The sequence below is a fragment of the Pristis pectinata genome, chromosome 4, assembly GCF_009764475.1.
Source record: "Pristis pectinata isolate sPriPec2 chromosome 4, sPriPec2.1.pri, whole genome shotgun sequence".
In the NCBI taxonomy this organism is placed as follows: Eukaryota; Metazoa; Chordata; class Chondrichthyes; order Rhinopristiformes; family Pristidae; genus Pristis; species Pristis pectinata.
In genome coordinates, this window is record NC_067408.1 from 120,368,598 (window position 1) to 120,385,932 (window position 17,335).

The 17,335-nt window shown below is 46.1% G+C and overlaps 1 protein-coding gene across 1 annotated transcript in view; it reads right to left on the reverse strand.

Annotated features, from left to right (window-relative positions):
- Nucleotides 1-17,335, reverse strand: part of pde9aa (phosphodiesterase 9aa) — a 170,378-nt gene that overhangs the window by 73,117 nt on the left and 79,926 nt on the right. The window contains exons 3-6 of the mRNA XM_052014506.1: nucleotides 12,799-12,876; nucleotides 12,577-12,620; nucleotides 5,734-5,788; nucleotides 5,575-5,645 (exon numbers count right to left, since the gene is read on the reverse strand). Coding sequence (XP_051870466.1) covers nucleotides 5,575-5,645; nucleotides 5,734-5,788; nucleotides 12,577-12,620; nucleotides 12,799-12,876 — 248 coding nt within the window. The remainder of the gene's footprint in view (nucleotides 1-5,574; nucleotides 5,646-5,733; nucleotides 5,789-12,576; nucleotides 12,621-12,798; nucleotides 12,877-17,335) is intronic.

The following is a 17,335-nucleotide window of genomic DNA, read 5'->3' on the forward strand; positions in this document are numbered from 1 at the left end:
TTGGATGCAAATGCACAAAGCTTGATCAGTAGGTTTGCGGATGACATGAAATTATGAAGTGTTGTTGATAGTGATGAAGGTTATTGTAGATTTTAGGGGGATCTTGATCAGTTAGGGAAGTGGGCCGAGGAGTGGCAAATGGATTTCAATGCAGATAAGTGTGAGGTGATGCAATTGGAAAGTCAAACCAGCGTAGGGATCATACTATGAATGGTAGGGCACAATGGAACAGAGGAACCTAGGAGTACAAGCATATAGTTCATTGAAAGCTGCATCACAGGTAGACAGGGTGGTGAAAAAGGCATTAAGCATGCTGAGGCATAGATAAGGTGGATGGTAACAGGTTTTTTTAACCAGGGTGGGGGAGTCCAAAACTAGGGGCATAGGTTTAGGGTGAGATGGAAAGATTGAGAAGGGAACTGAGGGGCAACTTTTTCACCCAGAGGGTGTATGGTGAGTCGATGGAATGAGCTGCCAGAGGAAGTGGTTGAGGCAGGTACAATAGTATTATTTAAGAAGCACTTGGATAGGTACTTGGAGGGGCGGGGCTTAGAGGGATATGGGCCGAATGGGGGAAATTAGGACTAATTGGATGGGTACTGTGGTTGGCATGGATTTGTTGGGCTGAAGGGCCTGTATCCATCCCGTATTGCTCTGACCCTATGACTGTGAGGACATGGCTTTAAGGTGAGAGGGGAAGAGTTAAAGGAGATCTTTAAACTTTCTTAAGTTCTTCTTTACACTGAGAGTGGTGGGTGCCTGGAACATGCTGCCAGGGTGGGTGGTGGAAGCAGACATGATTATGGCATTTAGACAGGCACACGGACAGGCAGGAATGGAGAGAAATGGATCATGTTCAGGCAGAAGGGATTAGTTTAATTTGGCATCCTGGTCAGCAAAAGATATCATCGGCCAAAGGGCCTGTTCCTGTGCTGTACTGTTCTATGTTAATGTATCACCTGCAAATTTAGAAATTGTGCCCTACATACACACGTCCAAGTCACATATTAGGAAATTCAGTGGTTCTAGTATCGACCTCTGTGGAATTCCACTGTGCACTTCTTTCCAGTCTGGAAGACAACCTTTCTCTCCTTCTGGAGACACAAAAGACTGGAGATGTTGGAATTGGGAACAAAAAAGATGAGCTGCTGGATGAACTCAGGAGATCAGGAGCTGCTGGATGAACTCAGGAGATCAGGCAGTATCTGTAGAGGGAAATAGACAGTCAATGTTTTGGGTCGAGACCCTTGACCTGGACTGAAGGAGTAGAGGGGAGAAGGGAGGAGGTAGCCAATGTAAAGAATTTGGAGAAGGGTTGGGCAAGAGTTGACAAGCAATAAGTGGTTCCAGGTGAGGTGGGCTGATTGGCGGATGGAGTCAGGTAAGGGAGGGGTGGAGATAGCGACAGAGGCTGGGAAGGGCTGCAGATTATGGAATCTGATAAGAAAGGAAGGTGAAAAATGGATCCATTTAATGGAGGAAAGTGGGCAAATGGGGACTGTGGGGGGAGGGGATAGGGGGCCCAGTGGGAGGAGTATGTGGGTGATGGGCAGATGGGGTAGGTGAGGAAAGAGAAAGAAATGATGATCTGGAGCTGAGAGGGTGGGGGGGTGGTTGGGGGTGGTTGGAAACTGAAGGGTTTGGGAGGACCTGGGTAGATCAGAAGGAGAGAGAAAGGGACAGAGGGGGAGCAGGTTACTGGAAACTGGAGCATGCTACCCAGGTGGAATAGGAGGTGCTGTTTTTACACTCCTTTCTGGTTCCTGTCACTTAGCCAATTTTCTATCCAGCACTTTTATTCCAGAGACTTCAATCTTGATGACAATCCAATTATGAAGCACTTTATTACATTCCTTTTGAAAGTCCAAATAAGTAAGCCATAGTTCTGTCATGTGTCCCCACCACGAGGTTAAACTGACTGATCTATACTTACTGGATTTATTTTCCATTTCCCAGGCATCAACCCTTTGTTCTGTTCCCTAGTCCAAGACTGTTTATCTGGGAGATACTGCTTCTCGGCATCTACTCTGTCAATGACTCATAGAAGCTTTGTCTTTAGAACATAGAACATAAAACAATTACAGCACAATTCAGGGCCTTCGGCCCACAAAGCTGAGCAGAACATGTCCCTACCCTAGAAATTACTAGGCTTACCCATAGCCCTCTATTTTACTCAGCTCCATATTCCTATCTAACAGTCTCTTGAGAGACCCTATCGTATCTGCCTCCACCACCGTTGCCGGCAGACCATTCCACGCACCCACCACTCTCTGAGTAAAAAACTTACCCCTGACATCTCCTCTATATCTACTCCCCAGCACTTTAAACCTATGTCCGCTTGTGGCCACCAACTCAGCCCTGGGGAAAAGCCTCTGACTATCTACCCTATCAACACCTCTCATCATCTTATACACCTCAATCAGGTCCCCCCTCATCCCCCATCTCTCCAAGGAGAAAAGGCCAAGTTCCCTCAACCTGCTTTCATAAGGCATGCTCTGCATTCCAGGCAGCATCCTTGTAAATCTCCTCTGCACCCTCTCTATGGCTTCCACATCTTTCCTGTAGTGAGGCAACCAGAACTGAGCACAATACTCCAAGTGGGGTCTGACCAGGGACCTATATAGCTGCAACAATACCTCACAGCTCCTAAATTCAATTCCCCCATTGATGAAGGACAATACACCATATGCCTTCTTAACCACAGAGTCAACCTGCGCAGACGCTTTGAGCGTCCTATGGACTTGCACCCCAAGATCCCTCTGATCCTCCACACTGCCAAGAGTCCTACCATTAATACTATATTCCACCAACATATTTGACCGACCAAAATGAACCACTTCACACTTATCTGGGTTGAACTGCATCTGCCACTTCTCAACCCAACTCTGCATGCTATCTATATCCCTCTGTAACCTCTGACTGCCCTCCAAACTATCCACAACACCCCCAACCTTCATGTCATCCGCAAACTTACTAATCCACCCCTCCACTTCCTCATCCAGGTCATATATAAAAATCACAGAGAGTAAGGGTCCCAGTACAGATCCCTGAGGTACACCACTGGTCACTGACCTCCACTCAGAATATGACCCTTCAACAACCACTCTTTGCCTTCTGTAGGCCAGCCAGTTCTGGATCCACACTGCAATGTCCCCTTGGATCCCATGTCTCCTCACCTTTTCCATAAGCCTCGCATGGGGTACCTTATCAAATACCTTGCTGAAATCCATATACACTACATCTACTGCTCTCTCTTCATCGATGTGCTTAGTCACATCCTTAAAAAATTCAATCAGGCTCGTAAGGCAGGACCTGCCCTTAACAAAGCCATGCTGACTATTCCTAATCATATTATACCTCTCCAAATGTTTATAAATCCTGCCTCTCAGGATCTTATCCATCAGCTTACCAACCACTGAGGTAAGACTCACTGGTCTATAATTTCCTGGACTATCTCTACTCCCTTTCTTGAATAAGGGAACAACATTCGCAACCCTCCAATCTTCCGGAACCTCTTCCATCTCCACGGACCACACAAAGATCATCGTCAGAGGCTCCGCAATCTCCTCCCTCGCCTCCCACAGCAACCTGGGGCACATCTCATCCGGTCCTGGCGACTTATCTAACTTGATGCTTTCCAAAAGTTTCAGCACCACTTCTTTTCTAATATCTACATGCTCAAGCTTTTCAGGCCACTGCAAGTCCCTACTACAATCCCCCAGATCTTTTCCCGTGGTGAATACTGACGTAAAGTATTCATTAAGTACCTCCGCTATTTCTTCTGGATCCATACACACTTTCCCACTGCTGCACTTGATAGGCCCTATCCTTTCGCATCTCATCCTCTTACTCTGCACATACTTGTAGAACACCTTGGGGTTTTCCTTAATCCTGCCCGCCAAGGCCTTCTCATGTCCCCTTCTGGCTCTCCTAATCTCTTTCTTAAGTTCCTTCCTTTTAGCCTTGTACTCCTCCAGATCTCTAACATTACCTAGCTCTCTGTACCTTTTGTATGCTTTTCTTTTCCTTTTGACTAGATTTATTATAGCCTTCGTACACCACGGTTCCTGTATCCTATCATGACTCCCCTGTCTCATCGGAACATGTCTATGCAGAGCTCCACACAAATACCCCCTGAATATTTGCCACATATCTTCTGTACTTTTCCCAGAGAACATCTGTTCCCAATTTAATCTTCCAATTTCCTGCCTGAGAGCCTCATAATTCCCTTTACTCCAAGTAAACACCTTTCTAGCCTGTCTGTTCCTATCCCTCTCTAGTGCTAACGTAAAGGAGATAGAATTATGATCACTATCACCAAAATGTTCACCCACTGAGAGATCTGACACCTGACCAGGTTCCTTACCCAATATCAAATCAAGCACAGCCTCTCCCCTTGTAGGTCTATCTACATGCTGTATCAAGAACCCTTCCTGAACACACCTAACAAACTCCACCCCATCTAAACCCCTCACTGTCTGGAGATGCCAATCGAAGTTTGGGAAATTAAAATCCCCCATCACAACAATTCTGTTATTCTCACACCTTTCTAGGATCTGCTTCCCTATCTGCTCCTCAATAACCCTGTCACTATTGGGTGGCCTATAAAAAACATCCAGCACAGTTATCGACTCCTTCCTGTTCCTAACCTCCACCCACAGAAACTCCGTAGACAATCCCTCCGCAGCGTCCACCTTTTCCGCAGCCGTGACACTATCTCTGATCAACAGTGCCACTCCCCCACCTGTCTTGCCTCCCTCCCTGTCCTTCTTGAAACATCTAAAACCCGGCACTTGAATCAACCATTCCAGCCCCGGAGCCATCCAAGTCTCCGTAATGGCAACCACATCATAGCTCCAAGCTCTAAACTCATCCGCCTTGTTCACAACACTCCTTGCATTAAAATAGACACATCTCAAGCCTGTGTGAACACGTCCCTTCTCTATCACCTGCCCACGGCACCCACTCCTAGCCTCCTCCACTCGAGAGCCAAACACCTCCTCCCCAATCTCTCCAGTACGGATCCCACCCCCCAACAGTTCTAGTTTAAACTCTCCCCAGTAGCCTTAGCAAACCTCCCCGCCAGTATGTTGGTCCCCCTGGGATCACTTCTCATTCTTCTAAATTCCAGTTAGTGTTGGTAAATCTATGTAAATCTCCTCTGTTGACAATCCTTTCAATGCAGGCGTCAATGTCATCTGTGATGACTCCAGTGCATCTTTCTTTGGATAGCATGACCAATATTGCAGTGTCCCAATAAGGTCACAACAAAATTGTGAACAATTTCAGTAACTGACTGTGTTTCTACTTTCTCTCCTGCTCTTTATGATATCTCCTCTCTCTCAGTCTGTGCGGCTGTCTTCCTGTCACTCTGTCTTTCTTCCTTTTCTCCATCTCTCACTCTCTTTCTCTTTTTATCTGTCCATCTCTCTCTCTCTACCACCCAGACACACACACACACACACACACACACACACACACACACACACACACACATATATTTTCTCTCGCTTTCTGTTCTGTGCTGGGTACTTCATGCAACACCTTCTTCTGTGTTCACTACTGCATACGTACGCTCCACTCTCTTCTCCAAAATGGCCAATCGATTTGTAACTTCAGATTTCAGTTCAGTGATCTTGAAAGCCCTGATTGAGAGAGAAAGTGTTTAATGTCTCAGCCTCATGCGTGAGTTAACAGGAGTGAGATAGAGACCTGTAACAATGTGGGAATTACCTGGAAAATTGTTCTGCAACCTGTGCGAGAACACTCTGGAAAACTTCATCTTTCTCTGAAATCAAATGATTAAATGAAGGATGTTGATTATTCCATCATGGACTATTAAACTGAGTTGCTAAATTGCCACCTCCCAAAAAACCATATCCTTACCCATGACATTCAAAGTATGTGGACTACAGGTTTGACACTCTCCGCTGATTTCTCTCATCTCCTACTCTAATCCAAAACCCAAATCCCCTAATCTCTCTTAATCCCAGTTTTGATCTCCACAATATGCCTTCTCTAATTACCCAAATCTCCTTCCGTGACACTCCCAATCACCATCCCCAATCCACATCCCTATAAAACGCAAACGTGGAGCTCTCTTCACTTTCCTGGATGAATGTAGCTCCAATAACTCTCCAGAAGCTCAACACCATTGAAGACAAAGCAGAATAATTTACAATCATAGAGTTATACAGCACAGAAATGGGCCCTTCAGCCCATTACATCCATGCCGGCCTTTGCCCATCAACACTAGTGCCACTTTTCTGCTTTAGCATTGATCCTTCTATGCCTTGCCTCTCAAAATGCAATAATTGTATCTGATTCCACTACCTCCTCTGGCAGCACATCCCAGTTATCAACCACTGTCTGTGTATAAAACTTACTCCTGAGGTCCCCTTTGATACTCTTTCCTCTCACCTTAAACCTGTGCGCTCTTGTTTTTGATACTCCTACCATGGGGAAAAGATTTTGACCATCTACTCTATCTGTGCCTTTCATAATCCTGTCTACGTCTATCAGGTCACCGCTCATCCTCCTTTGCTCCAGGGAAAACAAGCCTAGCCAATCCAATCTCTTCCCAATACTAAAGTCCTTCAATTCAGAAAACATACAAGTGAATCAGACAGAAGAATCACTCACTTTGAGTAATCCACTGATGCTAGCAAACGATGAGTAATACATGGAGTAAATATGGGCAAATTATTTAAAAGGCTTGTATGTTTTCGTGGGCTTTCTCTTACAGAATCAGCCCGGAGAGACGTTGGAGCAGCGGGTCCCTCACAGGTACGGGCAAACTATTTAAAAGGCTTGTGTGTTTTGTGTGTTTTCGCGAGCTTTTTTGTTCTTGCAGAATTAAGAAGGGCCAATAAAAAGGTTGTCGTGTCAAGCAGAGCGGCCATTGTCGGAGTGGACAGAGTCAGAGTGAGTGGCTTTGGCACAAGAGGCTTCGGCATCAAGAAGTGGAGGCCATCTGCAACAACACTGGTGAGTGGCTGGTAAGTAAAGGTAAGGTTTACTGTTACTGTTATTGTTATAACTTTTAAGTAGACTATAGTTCAGATGGAGGGCAAGGCGATGTGCTGCAGCTGCATGATGTGGGAACTAGTGGACCCTGCTGTGGTGCACGGTGACCACATCTGCAGTAAGTGCTTGAGGCTGGAGGAACTTCAGCTCAGAATTGATGAGGTGGAGTCACAGCTTCAAACACTGTGAAGCATCAGGGAGGGAGAGAGTTATGTAGATGCTGTGCATTGGGAGGCAGTCACCCCCCCTTAAGAGCAAGTGCTTCTAGGGTCCAGGGGTCAGATAGATAGGTGACTGTCAGGGGATAGAAAGAGAAAGGTAACAGGCAGACAGAGCAGAGGACCCTGGAGGCTATTCCCCTCAAAAGCAGGTTTTCTGCTTTGGATGCTGTTGAGGGGGATGACCTACAGGGATCAAGTGGCAGTAGCCAGGTCTCTGGCACTGGGACTGGTCCTGCTGCTCAGAAGGGAAGGGAGGAGAAGAGGAGGGCAATAGTGATAGGGGCCTCGATAGTCAGGGCAACAGACAGGAGGTTCTGTGTACATGAGCGAGAATCCCAGATGCTATGCTGCCTCCCAGGTGCCAGGATCCAGGATGTCTCTGATCAGATCCACAGCATTCTTGTGCGGGAGGGAAAGCAGCCAGAAGTCGTGGTGCATGTTGGTACCAATGACATAGGTAGGAAGAGGGACAAGGTCATGAAAAGTGAGTTTAGGGAGCTAAGTATAAGGCTGAAGAACAGGACCTCAAGGGTAGCAATCTCAGGATTGCTGCCAGTGCCACGTGACAGTGAAGGTAAGGATAGGAGGAGATGGCAGATGAATGTGTGGCTGAGGAGTTGGTGCAGGAGGGAAGGTTTTAGATTTTTGGGATCATTGGGATCTCTTCTGGGGAAGGTGGGACATGTATAGATTAGATGGGTTACACCTGAACTGGAGGGGGAGCAATATCCTTGCAGGCAGGTTTGCTAGTGTGGTTCGGGAAGGTTTAAACTCGTTTTCAAGGGGGATGGGAACCGGAGGGATAGGTCAGTGGAAGAAGTGCATGGAGTAAAGCCAGATCTAACATATAGAGAGGTTTTGAGGAAGGAGAAGCAGAGTATAGGGTATAAAAGTAGTAAGGTGGATGGGCTGAAGTGCATTTACTTAAATGCAAGAACCATCAGGAATAAGGGTGATGAACTGAGAGCTTGAATAAGTACATGGGACTATGATATTGTGGTTCTTGCAGAGACTTGGCTGTCACCAGGACAGGAATGGATACTGAATATTCCTGGATTTCAGTGTTTTAAAAGGGATAGGGAGGCGGTGAGAAGAGGAGGAGAGGTGGCGTTACTGGTCAGAGATACTATTACAGCTGCAGAAAGGGTGGATAATGTAGCAGGATCCTCGCTACAGTCAGTATGGGTGGAAGTTAGGAACAAGAAAGGAGCAGTTACTCTACTGGGAGTATTCTATGGGCCCCCTGGTAGCAGCAAGGATACTGAGGAGCAGATTGGGAGGCAGATTTTGGAAAGGCGCAAAAATAACGGGGTTGTTATCATGGGAGACTTCAACTTCCCAAATATTGATTGGCACCCGCTTAGTACCAAAGCTTTAGATGGGGCAGAGTTTGTTAAGTGTGTCCAGAACGGATTCCTGTCACAGTATGTGGACAGGCCGACTAGAGGGAATGCCATATTAGATCTAGTATTAGGTAATGAACCGGGTCAGGTGACAGATCTCTCAGTGGGTGAGCATTTGGGGGACAGTGACCACCACACCCTAACCTTCAGCATTGTGATGGACAAGGATCAGAGCAAAGAGGACAGGAAAATATTTAATTGGGGAAGGGCAAATTATGAGGCGATAAGGCTAGAACTTGTGAGTGTGAATTGGGATAACATATTTGAAGAGAAATGTACTATGGAGATGTGGTCATTGTTCAGGGATCTCTTGCAGGATGTTAGGGATAAATTTGTCCCAGTGAGGCAGACAAAGAATGGCAGGGTGAAGGAACCATGGTTGACAAGAGAGATGGAACATCTAGTTAGGAAGAAGAAGGCAGCATACATAAAGTTTAGGCAGCAAGGATCAGATAGGTCTCTTGAGGAATATAGGGTAAAAAGGAAGGAACTTAAGAAGGGGATGAGGAGAGCAAGAAGGGGACATGAAAAGTCCTTGGCGAGTAGGGTTAAGGAAAAACCCCAAGGCATTTTTTCACTTATGTGAAGAGTAGAAGGATGGCAGGACTAAAGGGAGGACCGATTAGGGGTAAAGGTGGGAAGATGTGCCTGGAAGCTGTGGAAGTGGGTGAGGTCCTCAATGAATACTTCTCTTCAGTATTCACCAAGGAGAGGGGCCTTGATGATGCTGAGGACAGTGTTGGTAAGGGTAATGTTCTAGAGCATATAGATATCAAGAGGGAGGATGTGTTGGAGCTGTTAGAAAATATTAGGACAGATAAGTCCCCGGGGCCTGACACAATATTCTCCAGGCTGCTCCGCGAGGCAAGGGAGGAGATCGCTGAGCCTTTGGCTAGGATCTTTGAGTCCTCGTTGTCCACAGGAACGGTACTGGAGGATTGGAGGGTGGCAAATGTTGTCCCCTTATTCAAAAAAGGTAGTAGAGATAGTCCAGGGAATTATTGACCAGTGAGCCTTACATCTGTGGTGGGCAAGCTGTTGGAAAGGAATCTTAGAGATAAGATCTATGGGCATTTAGAGAATCATGGTCTGATCAGGGACAGCCAGCATGGCTTTGTGAAAGGCAGATCATGTCTCACAAGCCTGATAGTGTTCTTTGAGGAGGTGACCAGACAGATTGATGAGGGTAGTGTAGTAGATGTGATCTACATGGATTTTAATAAGGAAGTTGACAAGGTTCCACATGGCAGGCTTCTTCAGAAGGTCGGGGGCATGGGATCCAGGAAAGCTTGGCCATGTGGATTCAGAATTGGCTTGTCTGTAGAAAGCAGAGGGTTGTGGTGGAGGGAGTGCATCCATATTGGAGGGCTATGACTAGCGGTGTCCCACAAGGATCGTTTCTGGAACCTCTACTTTTCGTGATTTTTATTAATGACTTGGATGAGGGGATAGAAGGGTGAGTTGGCAAGCTTGCAGATGACACAAAGGTTGGTGGTGTTGTGGATAGTGTAGAGGATTGTTGAAGATTGCAGAGGGACATTGATAGGATGCAGAGCTGGGCTGAGATGTGGCAGATGGAGTCCAATCCGGAGAAGTGTGAGGTGGTACACTCTGGAAGGACAAACTCCAAGGCGGAGTACAAAGTTAATGACAGGATTCTGGGTAGAGTGGAGGAGCAGAGGGATCTGGGGGTCCATATCCACAAATCCCTGAAAGTTTCCTCACAGGTGGATAGGGTAGTTAAGAAAGCTTATAGGATGTTAGCTTTCATAAGTCGAGGGATCAAGTTTAAGAGCCACAGGGTAATGATGCAGCTCTATAAAACTCTGGTTAGACCACACTTGGAGTACTGTGTCCAGTTCTGGTTGCCTCATTATAGGAAGGATGTGGAAACATTGGAAAGGGTGCATAGGAGATTTACCAGGATGCTGCCTGGTTTGGAGAGTATGCATTATGTGGAGAGACTAATGGAGCTAGGGCTTTACTCTTTGGAGAGAAGGAGGATGAGAGGAGACATGATAGAGGTGTACAAAATATTAAGAGGAATAGATAGAGTGGACAGCCAGCACCCTTTTCCCAGGGCACCAATGCTCAATACAAGAGTGCATGGCTTTAAAGTATTGGGTGGGAAGTGCAAGGGAGAAATCAGAGGAAGGTTTTTTACCAAAAGTATGGTTGAGGCATGGAATGTGCTGCCTGGGGCAGTGGTGGAGGCAGATACATTGGTCAAATTCAAGAGATTGCTAGATAATCATATGGAGGAATTTAAAATAGAGGGATATGTGGGGGGAAGGGGTTAGATAGTCTTAGGCAAGGTTTAAAGGTCAGCAAGACATTGTGGGCTGAAGGTCCTGTATTGTGCTGTACTGTTCCAGAACATAGAACATAGAACATAGAAAAACTACAGCACAATTCAGGCCCTTCGGCCCACAAAGCTGTGTCGAACATGTCCCTACCCTAGAAATTACTAGGTTTACCCATAGCCCTCTATTTTACTCAGCTCCATATACCTTTCTAGCAGTCTCTTGGAAGACCCTATCGTATCAGCCTCCACCACCATTTCCGGCAGCCCATTCCACGCACCCACCACTCTCTGAGTAAAAAACTTACCCCTGACATCTCCTCTATATCTACTCCCCAGCACCTTAAACCTATGTCCTCTTGTGGCCATCAATTCAGCCCTGGGGAAAAGCCTCTGACTATCTACCCTATCAATACCTCTCATCATCTTATACACCTCAATCAGGTCCCCCCTCATCCCCCATCTCTCCAAGGAGAAAAGGCCAAGTTCCCTCAACCTGCTTTCATAAGGCATGCTCTGCATTCCAGGCAGCATCCTTGTAAATCTCTTCTTCACCCTCTCTATGGATTCCACATCCTTCCTGTAGTGAGGTGACCAGAACTGAGCACAATACTCCATGTGGGGTCTGACCAGGGACCTATATAGCTGCAACAATACCTCACAGCTCCTAAATTCAATTCCCCCATTGATGAAGGACAATACACCATATGCCTTCTTAACCACAGAGTCAACCTGCGCAGACGCTTTGAGCGTCCTATGGACTCACACCCCAAGATCCCTCTGATCCTCCACACTGCCAAGAGTCCTACCATTAATACTATATTCCACCAACATATTTGACTGACCAAAATGAACCACTTCACACTTATCTGGGTTGAACTGCATCTGCCACTTCTCAACCTAACTCTGCATCCTATCTATGTCCCTCTGTAACCTCTGACAGCCCTCCAAACTATCCACAACACCCCCAACCTTCGTGTCATCTGCAACCTTACTAACCCACCCCTCCACTTCCTCATCCAGGTCATTTATAAAAATCACAAAGAGTAAGGTTACCAGTACAGATCCCTGAGGTACACCACTGGTCACTGACCTCCACTCAGAATACGACCCTTCAACAACCACTCTTTGCCTTCTGTAGGCCAGCCAGTTCTGGATCCACACTGCAATGTCCCCTTGGATCCCATGTCTCCTCACCTTCTCCATAAGCTTTGCATGGTGTACCTTATCAAATGCCTTGCTGAAATCCATATACACTACATCTACTGTTCTCCCTTCATCGATGTGCTTAGTCACATCCTCAAAATATTCAATCAGGCTCGTAAGGCAGGACCTGCCCTTAACAAAGCCATGCTGACTATTCCTAATCATATTATACCTCTCCAAATGTTCATAAATCCTGCCTCTTAGGATCTTCTCCATCAGCTTACCAACCACTGAGGTAAGACTCACCGGTCTATAATTTCCTGGGCTATCCCTACTCCCCTTCTTGAATAAGGGAACAGCATCTGCAACCCTCCAATCTTCCAAAGGAAGATGTTCTGTATTCACATTGAATAACACTCAAAGCTAACAATTAGGAAATGAGTGTAGTTATACACCTGATATGAAAAGAATAGCTTACCTGATAATTGTGCACCAGGCAGAGTGATGACCCTATATGGAGTGCTGGAATTAACAGATGAAAAGAGATGGCTTAAAATGGCTGGTAAGCTGGGACACATTAATGCTGGTCACTGGAAAATGTAAGTAGTATCTTATCATTACTAGAACTGTTTAAATATATTATTGTTCGTTTAATGACCAGTTGCTGAAGAAGGTGTAGTTAGAATGGTAAATTCTGTACCTTTCTGTATTTGAAGGCATGGTGGGATCAATGGAGATTATCGCATTGTCTGGATCCAGCAGAGAAATAGCTGCACTCCTGCAACAAACCTAGAACACTTAGACTAAATCTGTTTGATAAACTTTGGCTATTTTACAAAATAATCCATGGGAACATGCCAAAACTGAAGATAGGGATTATCGTGGGTTGTCTCCACTTCCAATAGGAAACAGCAACCAACTATATTGTGTTGCCTGTTTTGCATCGTCTTTGACTCTTCTGCAGACCAAAATCTGTCTCTATTAGGTTGGAATATATTCAATAGCTCACAGCACAACGGGATAGAGAATTCTAATGCCTCTCAGCTTTGTGAGTAAAAAAATTTCACCTCACTCCCTGATTTTATATACTGTCCCCTTTACAATAAATTATAATATTCTATTTACATTCATACTTGTTGCACCTGCATGCTCACTGTGTTTCATGTACATGGACACATAGATCCCTATGTACAACAGCATTCTGATATTTCTTTTCTATACTTCATAGAACATAGAACACTACAGCACAGTACAGGCCCTTCGGCCCATAATGTTGTGCCAACATTTTAGCCTGCTCAAAGATCTATCTAACCCTTCCCTCCCACATAGCTCCCCATTTCTCTTCCTACCAAAGCAGATAACTTTACCTACAATACACTCTGGTCTGGTGGTGGCATCACATTGGATGTATGGGAAGTTATGGAAGATGACATCCAGGGCATGGTGCGAGGTCCATTGTTGTTTGTCATCTTTCTGAATGACTTGGATGAGAATGTACAAGGCGTGGTTGGTAAGTCTGCAGATGACACTAAAATAGGTGGTATTGTTGACAGTGTAGAAGTTTATCAAAAATTACAGGGGTATCTTGATCAGCTAAGTAAGTGGGCCAAGAAGTGGCAAATGGAGTTTCATTCAGATAAGTGTGAGGTGTTGCATTTTGGGAGGTCAACTCAAGGTAGAACTTTCACAGTGAACGGTAGTGGTCTTGGGAGTGTTGTAGACCAGAGAGACCTAGGACCTCAAGTACATGGTTCCCTGAAAGTGGCACCACAGGTAAATGGTGGTGAAGAAGGCTTTTGGCACGCTGGTCTTCATAAGTTGGGAAGTTATGTTGCAGTTGTACAAGATGCTGGTGAGACTGCACTTGGAATATTGTGTTCAGTTTTGGTCATCCTGTTATAGGAAAGAGCGCAGAAAAGATTAACAAGGATGTTGCCAGGTCTTCAGGAACAGAGTTATAGGGAGAGGTTGAACAGGCTGAGACTATTTTCTTTGGGGTGTAGGAGGTTGAGGGGTGATCTTATAGAGGTGTATAGAGTCATGAGGGGCATAGATAGGGTGAATGCATTGTCTTTTTCCCAGGGTTGGTGAATCAATAACTAGAGGGCATTGGCTTAAGATGAGAGGGGAAAGATTTAATAGGAACCTGAGGGGCAACTTTTTCACCTAGAGTGTGGTCAGTATATGGAATGAGCTGCCGGAGGAAGTGGTTGAGGCAGGTACATTGATAACATTTAAAAGAGTAAAAGAGTCATAGAGCAAGACAGCATGGACCTTCAGCCCAACCATTCCATGCCGACCATGGTGCCTGCCCAGTTAGGCCCAATTTCCTGTATTTGGCCCATATCCCTCTTAAGCCACACCACTCCATATACCCTAACCCTAACCCTAAGTGACTCTTAGATGATACTATTGTACCTGCCTCAACAACTTCCTCTGGGATGAAGAAGAAAAGCACTGTGATGCTGCAGGAACTCAGCAGACCAGGCAACATCCATGGAGAAAAGCAGGCAGTCAACGTTTCAGGTTGGGACCCTTCTTCAGGACTGAAGATAGGAAAAGGGGAAGCCTAATGTATAGGAGGCAAAAGCAGAGCAGTGATAGGTGGACAAAAGAGGAGAGGCAGGGTGGGCAGAAGTGGTGATACAGTAGGTAGATGCAGGTAAGAGGTAGTGATAGGCAGGTGGGAGGAGGGGAGGGCAGATCCACCGGGGGAGGGGTCAAAGGTAAGGAGACATAAAAAAAGTGGGTAGGAAAAAGAGAGAGGGGCTAGGAAAGGGAAGAAAAGAAGAGGCATGGTTGGGGGAGGTTTGGTGGGGGAGAAGTGTGGGGATTACTTAAAGTGGGAGATTTCAATGTTCATGCCATTAGGCTGCAAGATTCCAAAATGGAAAATGAGGTGCTCTTCCTCCAGTTGCGCTTGGAATTCTCCTGGTAGTGGAGGAGGCTGAAGACTGGCATATCAGTGATAGTGTAGGAGGGGGAGTTGAAGTGACTGGCAAAGGGGAGATGCAGATTGCAATTATGGACGGAGTGCAGGTGTTCTGTGAAACAATCACCTAGTCTGCATTTGGTCTCACCAATGTCAAAGAGGCCACACTTGGAGCACTGAATGCAGTAGACGATATTAAGGGAGGTGCAGGTGAATCACTGTATCACCAGAAAGGACTGTTTGGGTCCCTGGATAGAGGTGGTGTAGGGGCAGGTGTTGCACCCATGGTGGGGGCAGTGGAAAGTTCCTGGGGTGAGAGTGGGATGGGTGGTGGGGGAGGAGTGAACTAGGGAGTCGTGGAGAGAGCAGTCCCTGAGAAAGGCAGAAAGGTGGGGGAGGGGAAGATATGCTTGGTAGTGGGGTCCCGTTGGAGATGGCAGAAATGGTGGAGAATGATGTGTTGGATACGTGGGCTGGTGGGATGAAATGTGAGCCTAAGGGGAACCTTATGCCTATTGGGTCTGGGAGGGGTGGGGGTGAGAGCAGAGGTGCAGGAAATTTCAGAGATATGGGTGTGAATTTCCCCTGGCAGCTCGTTCCATATACTCACTACCCTCTGTGTGGAAAAAGATGCCCCAAAGGTCCCTTTTAAGTCTTTCTTGTCTCACCCTTAACCTATGTCCCCTAGTTTTGGACTCCCCCACTCTAGAGAAAAGACTGCTACCATCCACCTTATCTATGCCTCTCATAATTTTAAACACTTCTATAAGGTCATCCCTCATTCTCCTTCGTTCCAAGGAATAAAGAACTAGCCTGGCCAACCTCTCTCTATAACTCAGGCCCTCTAGTCTTAGCAACATCCTTGTAAATCTTTTCTTCACTCTTTCCAGTCTAACCACATCTTTCTTATAACAGGGTGATCAAAACTGTACACAGTACTCCAAGTGCCGCCTTACCAACGACTTATACATCTGCAAGATAATGTCTCAACTCCTGTACTCAGTGCCCTGACTGATGAAGGCCAGCGTGCTAAACACCTTTTTCACCACCCTGTCCACCTGTGGCTGCTTTCAACGAATTATGCATTTGTACTCCTAGGTCCCTCTGTTCCATTGCACTCCCTGGTGCCCTACCATTTATAGTATAACCCCTACGCTGAACCCCTATGCAGGTGTTCCCAAACAGGAAACCATGGATAAACCAGGAGATCCACTCCCTACTGAAGTTGAGGACTGCTGCACACAAATCTGGTGATCCTGATCTGTACAAGAAATTGAGATATGACCTTCGGAAAGCTATCAGGGATGCCAAGAGGCAATACCGACTCAAAATAGAGTCCCAGACCAGCTGTCAGTTATGACAGGGCTTACATGCCATGACAGGCTATAAGACGAAGACGGGCTGCGTAGTTAACAACCTGATGAACTTAACGCATTCTATGTGCGTTTTGAACACAAGGGAAGTGGATTGTCACCACCCACCCTGACAGCCTCCAATACAACTGAACCTGTGGTCACTGTTGAGGATGTAAAATCAGTCTTCCAGAGAGCGAACACAAGGAAAGCATCTGGCCCAGATGGTGTCCGTGGACGCATGCTCAGATCTTGTGCTGATCAACTGGCAGAAGTAGTTGCGGACATATTTAACCTCTCCCTGCTTCAATCTCAGGTTCCCACCTGTTTTAAGAAGACCACTGTCATCCTGGTACTGAAGAAAAACAAGGTAACATGCCTCAATGACTACTGACCAGTGGCTCTGATATCCACCATCATGAAGTGCCTTGAGAGGCTGGTCATGGCACGCATCAACTCTAGCCTACCAGACAATCTTGGTATTGGTATTGGTTTATTACTGTCACTTGTACCGAGGTACAGTGAAAAGCTTGTCTTACAAACCGATCGTACAGATCAATTCATTACACAGCGCAGTTACATTGAGTCAGTACAGAGTGCATGACCCACTGGAATTTGCCCATCGCCAAAACAGGTCTACAGCAGATGCCATCTCCCTGGCTCTACACTCAGCTCTGGAGCATCTGGACAGTAAAGACACCTACGTTAGACTATTGTTTATTGACTACAGCTCTGCCTTCAATACAATAATCCCAAGCAAACTTGTCACCAAACTCCGAGATCTAGGACTCAACACCTCCTTCTTTAACTGGATCCTTGACTTTCTAACCAACAGACCACAATCAGTGAGGATAGGCAGCAATACCTCCAGCACGATTATTCTCAACACTGGTGCCCCACAAGGCTGCATCCTCAGCCCTCTACTTTACTCCCTATACACTCATGACTGTGTG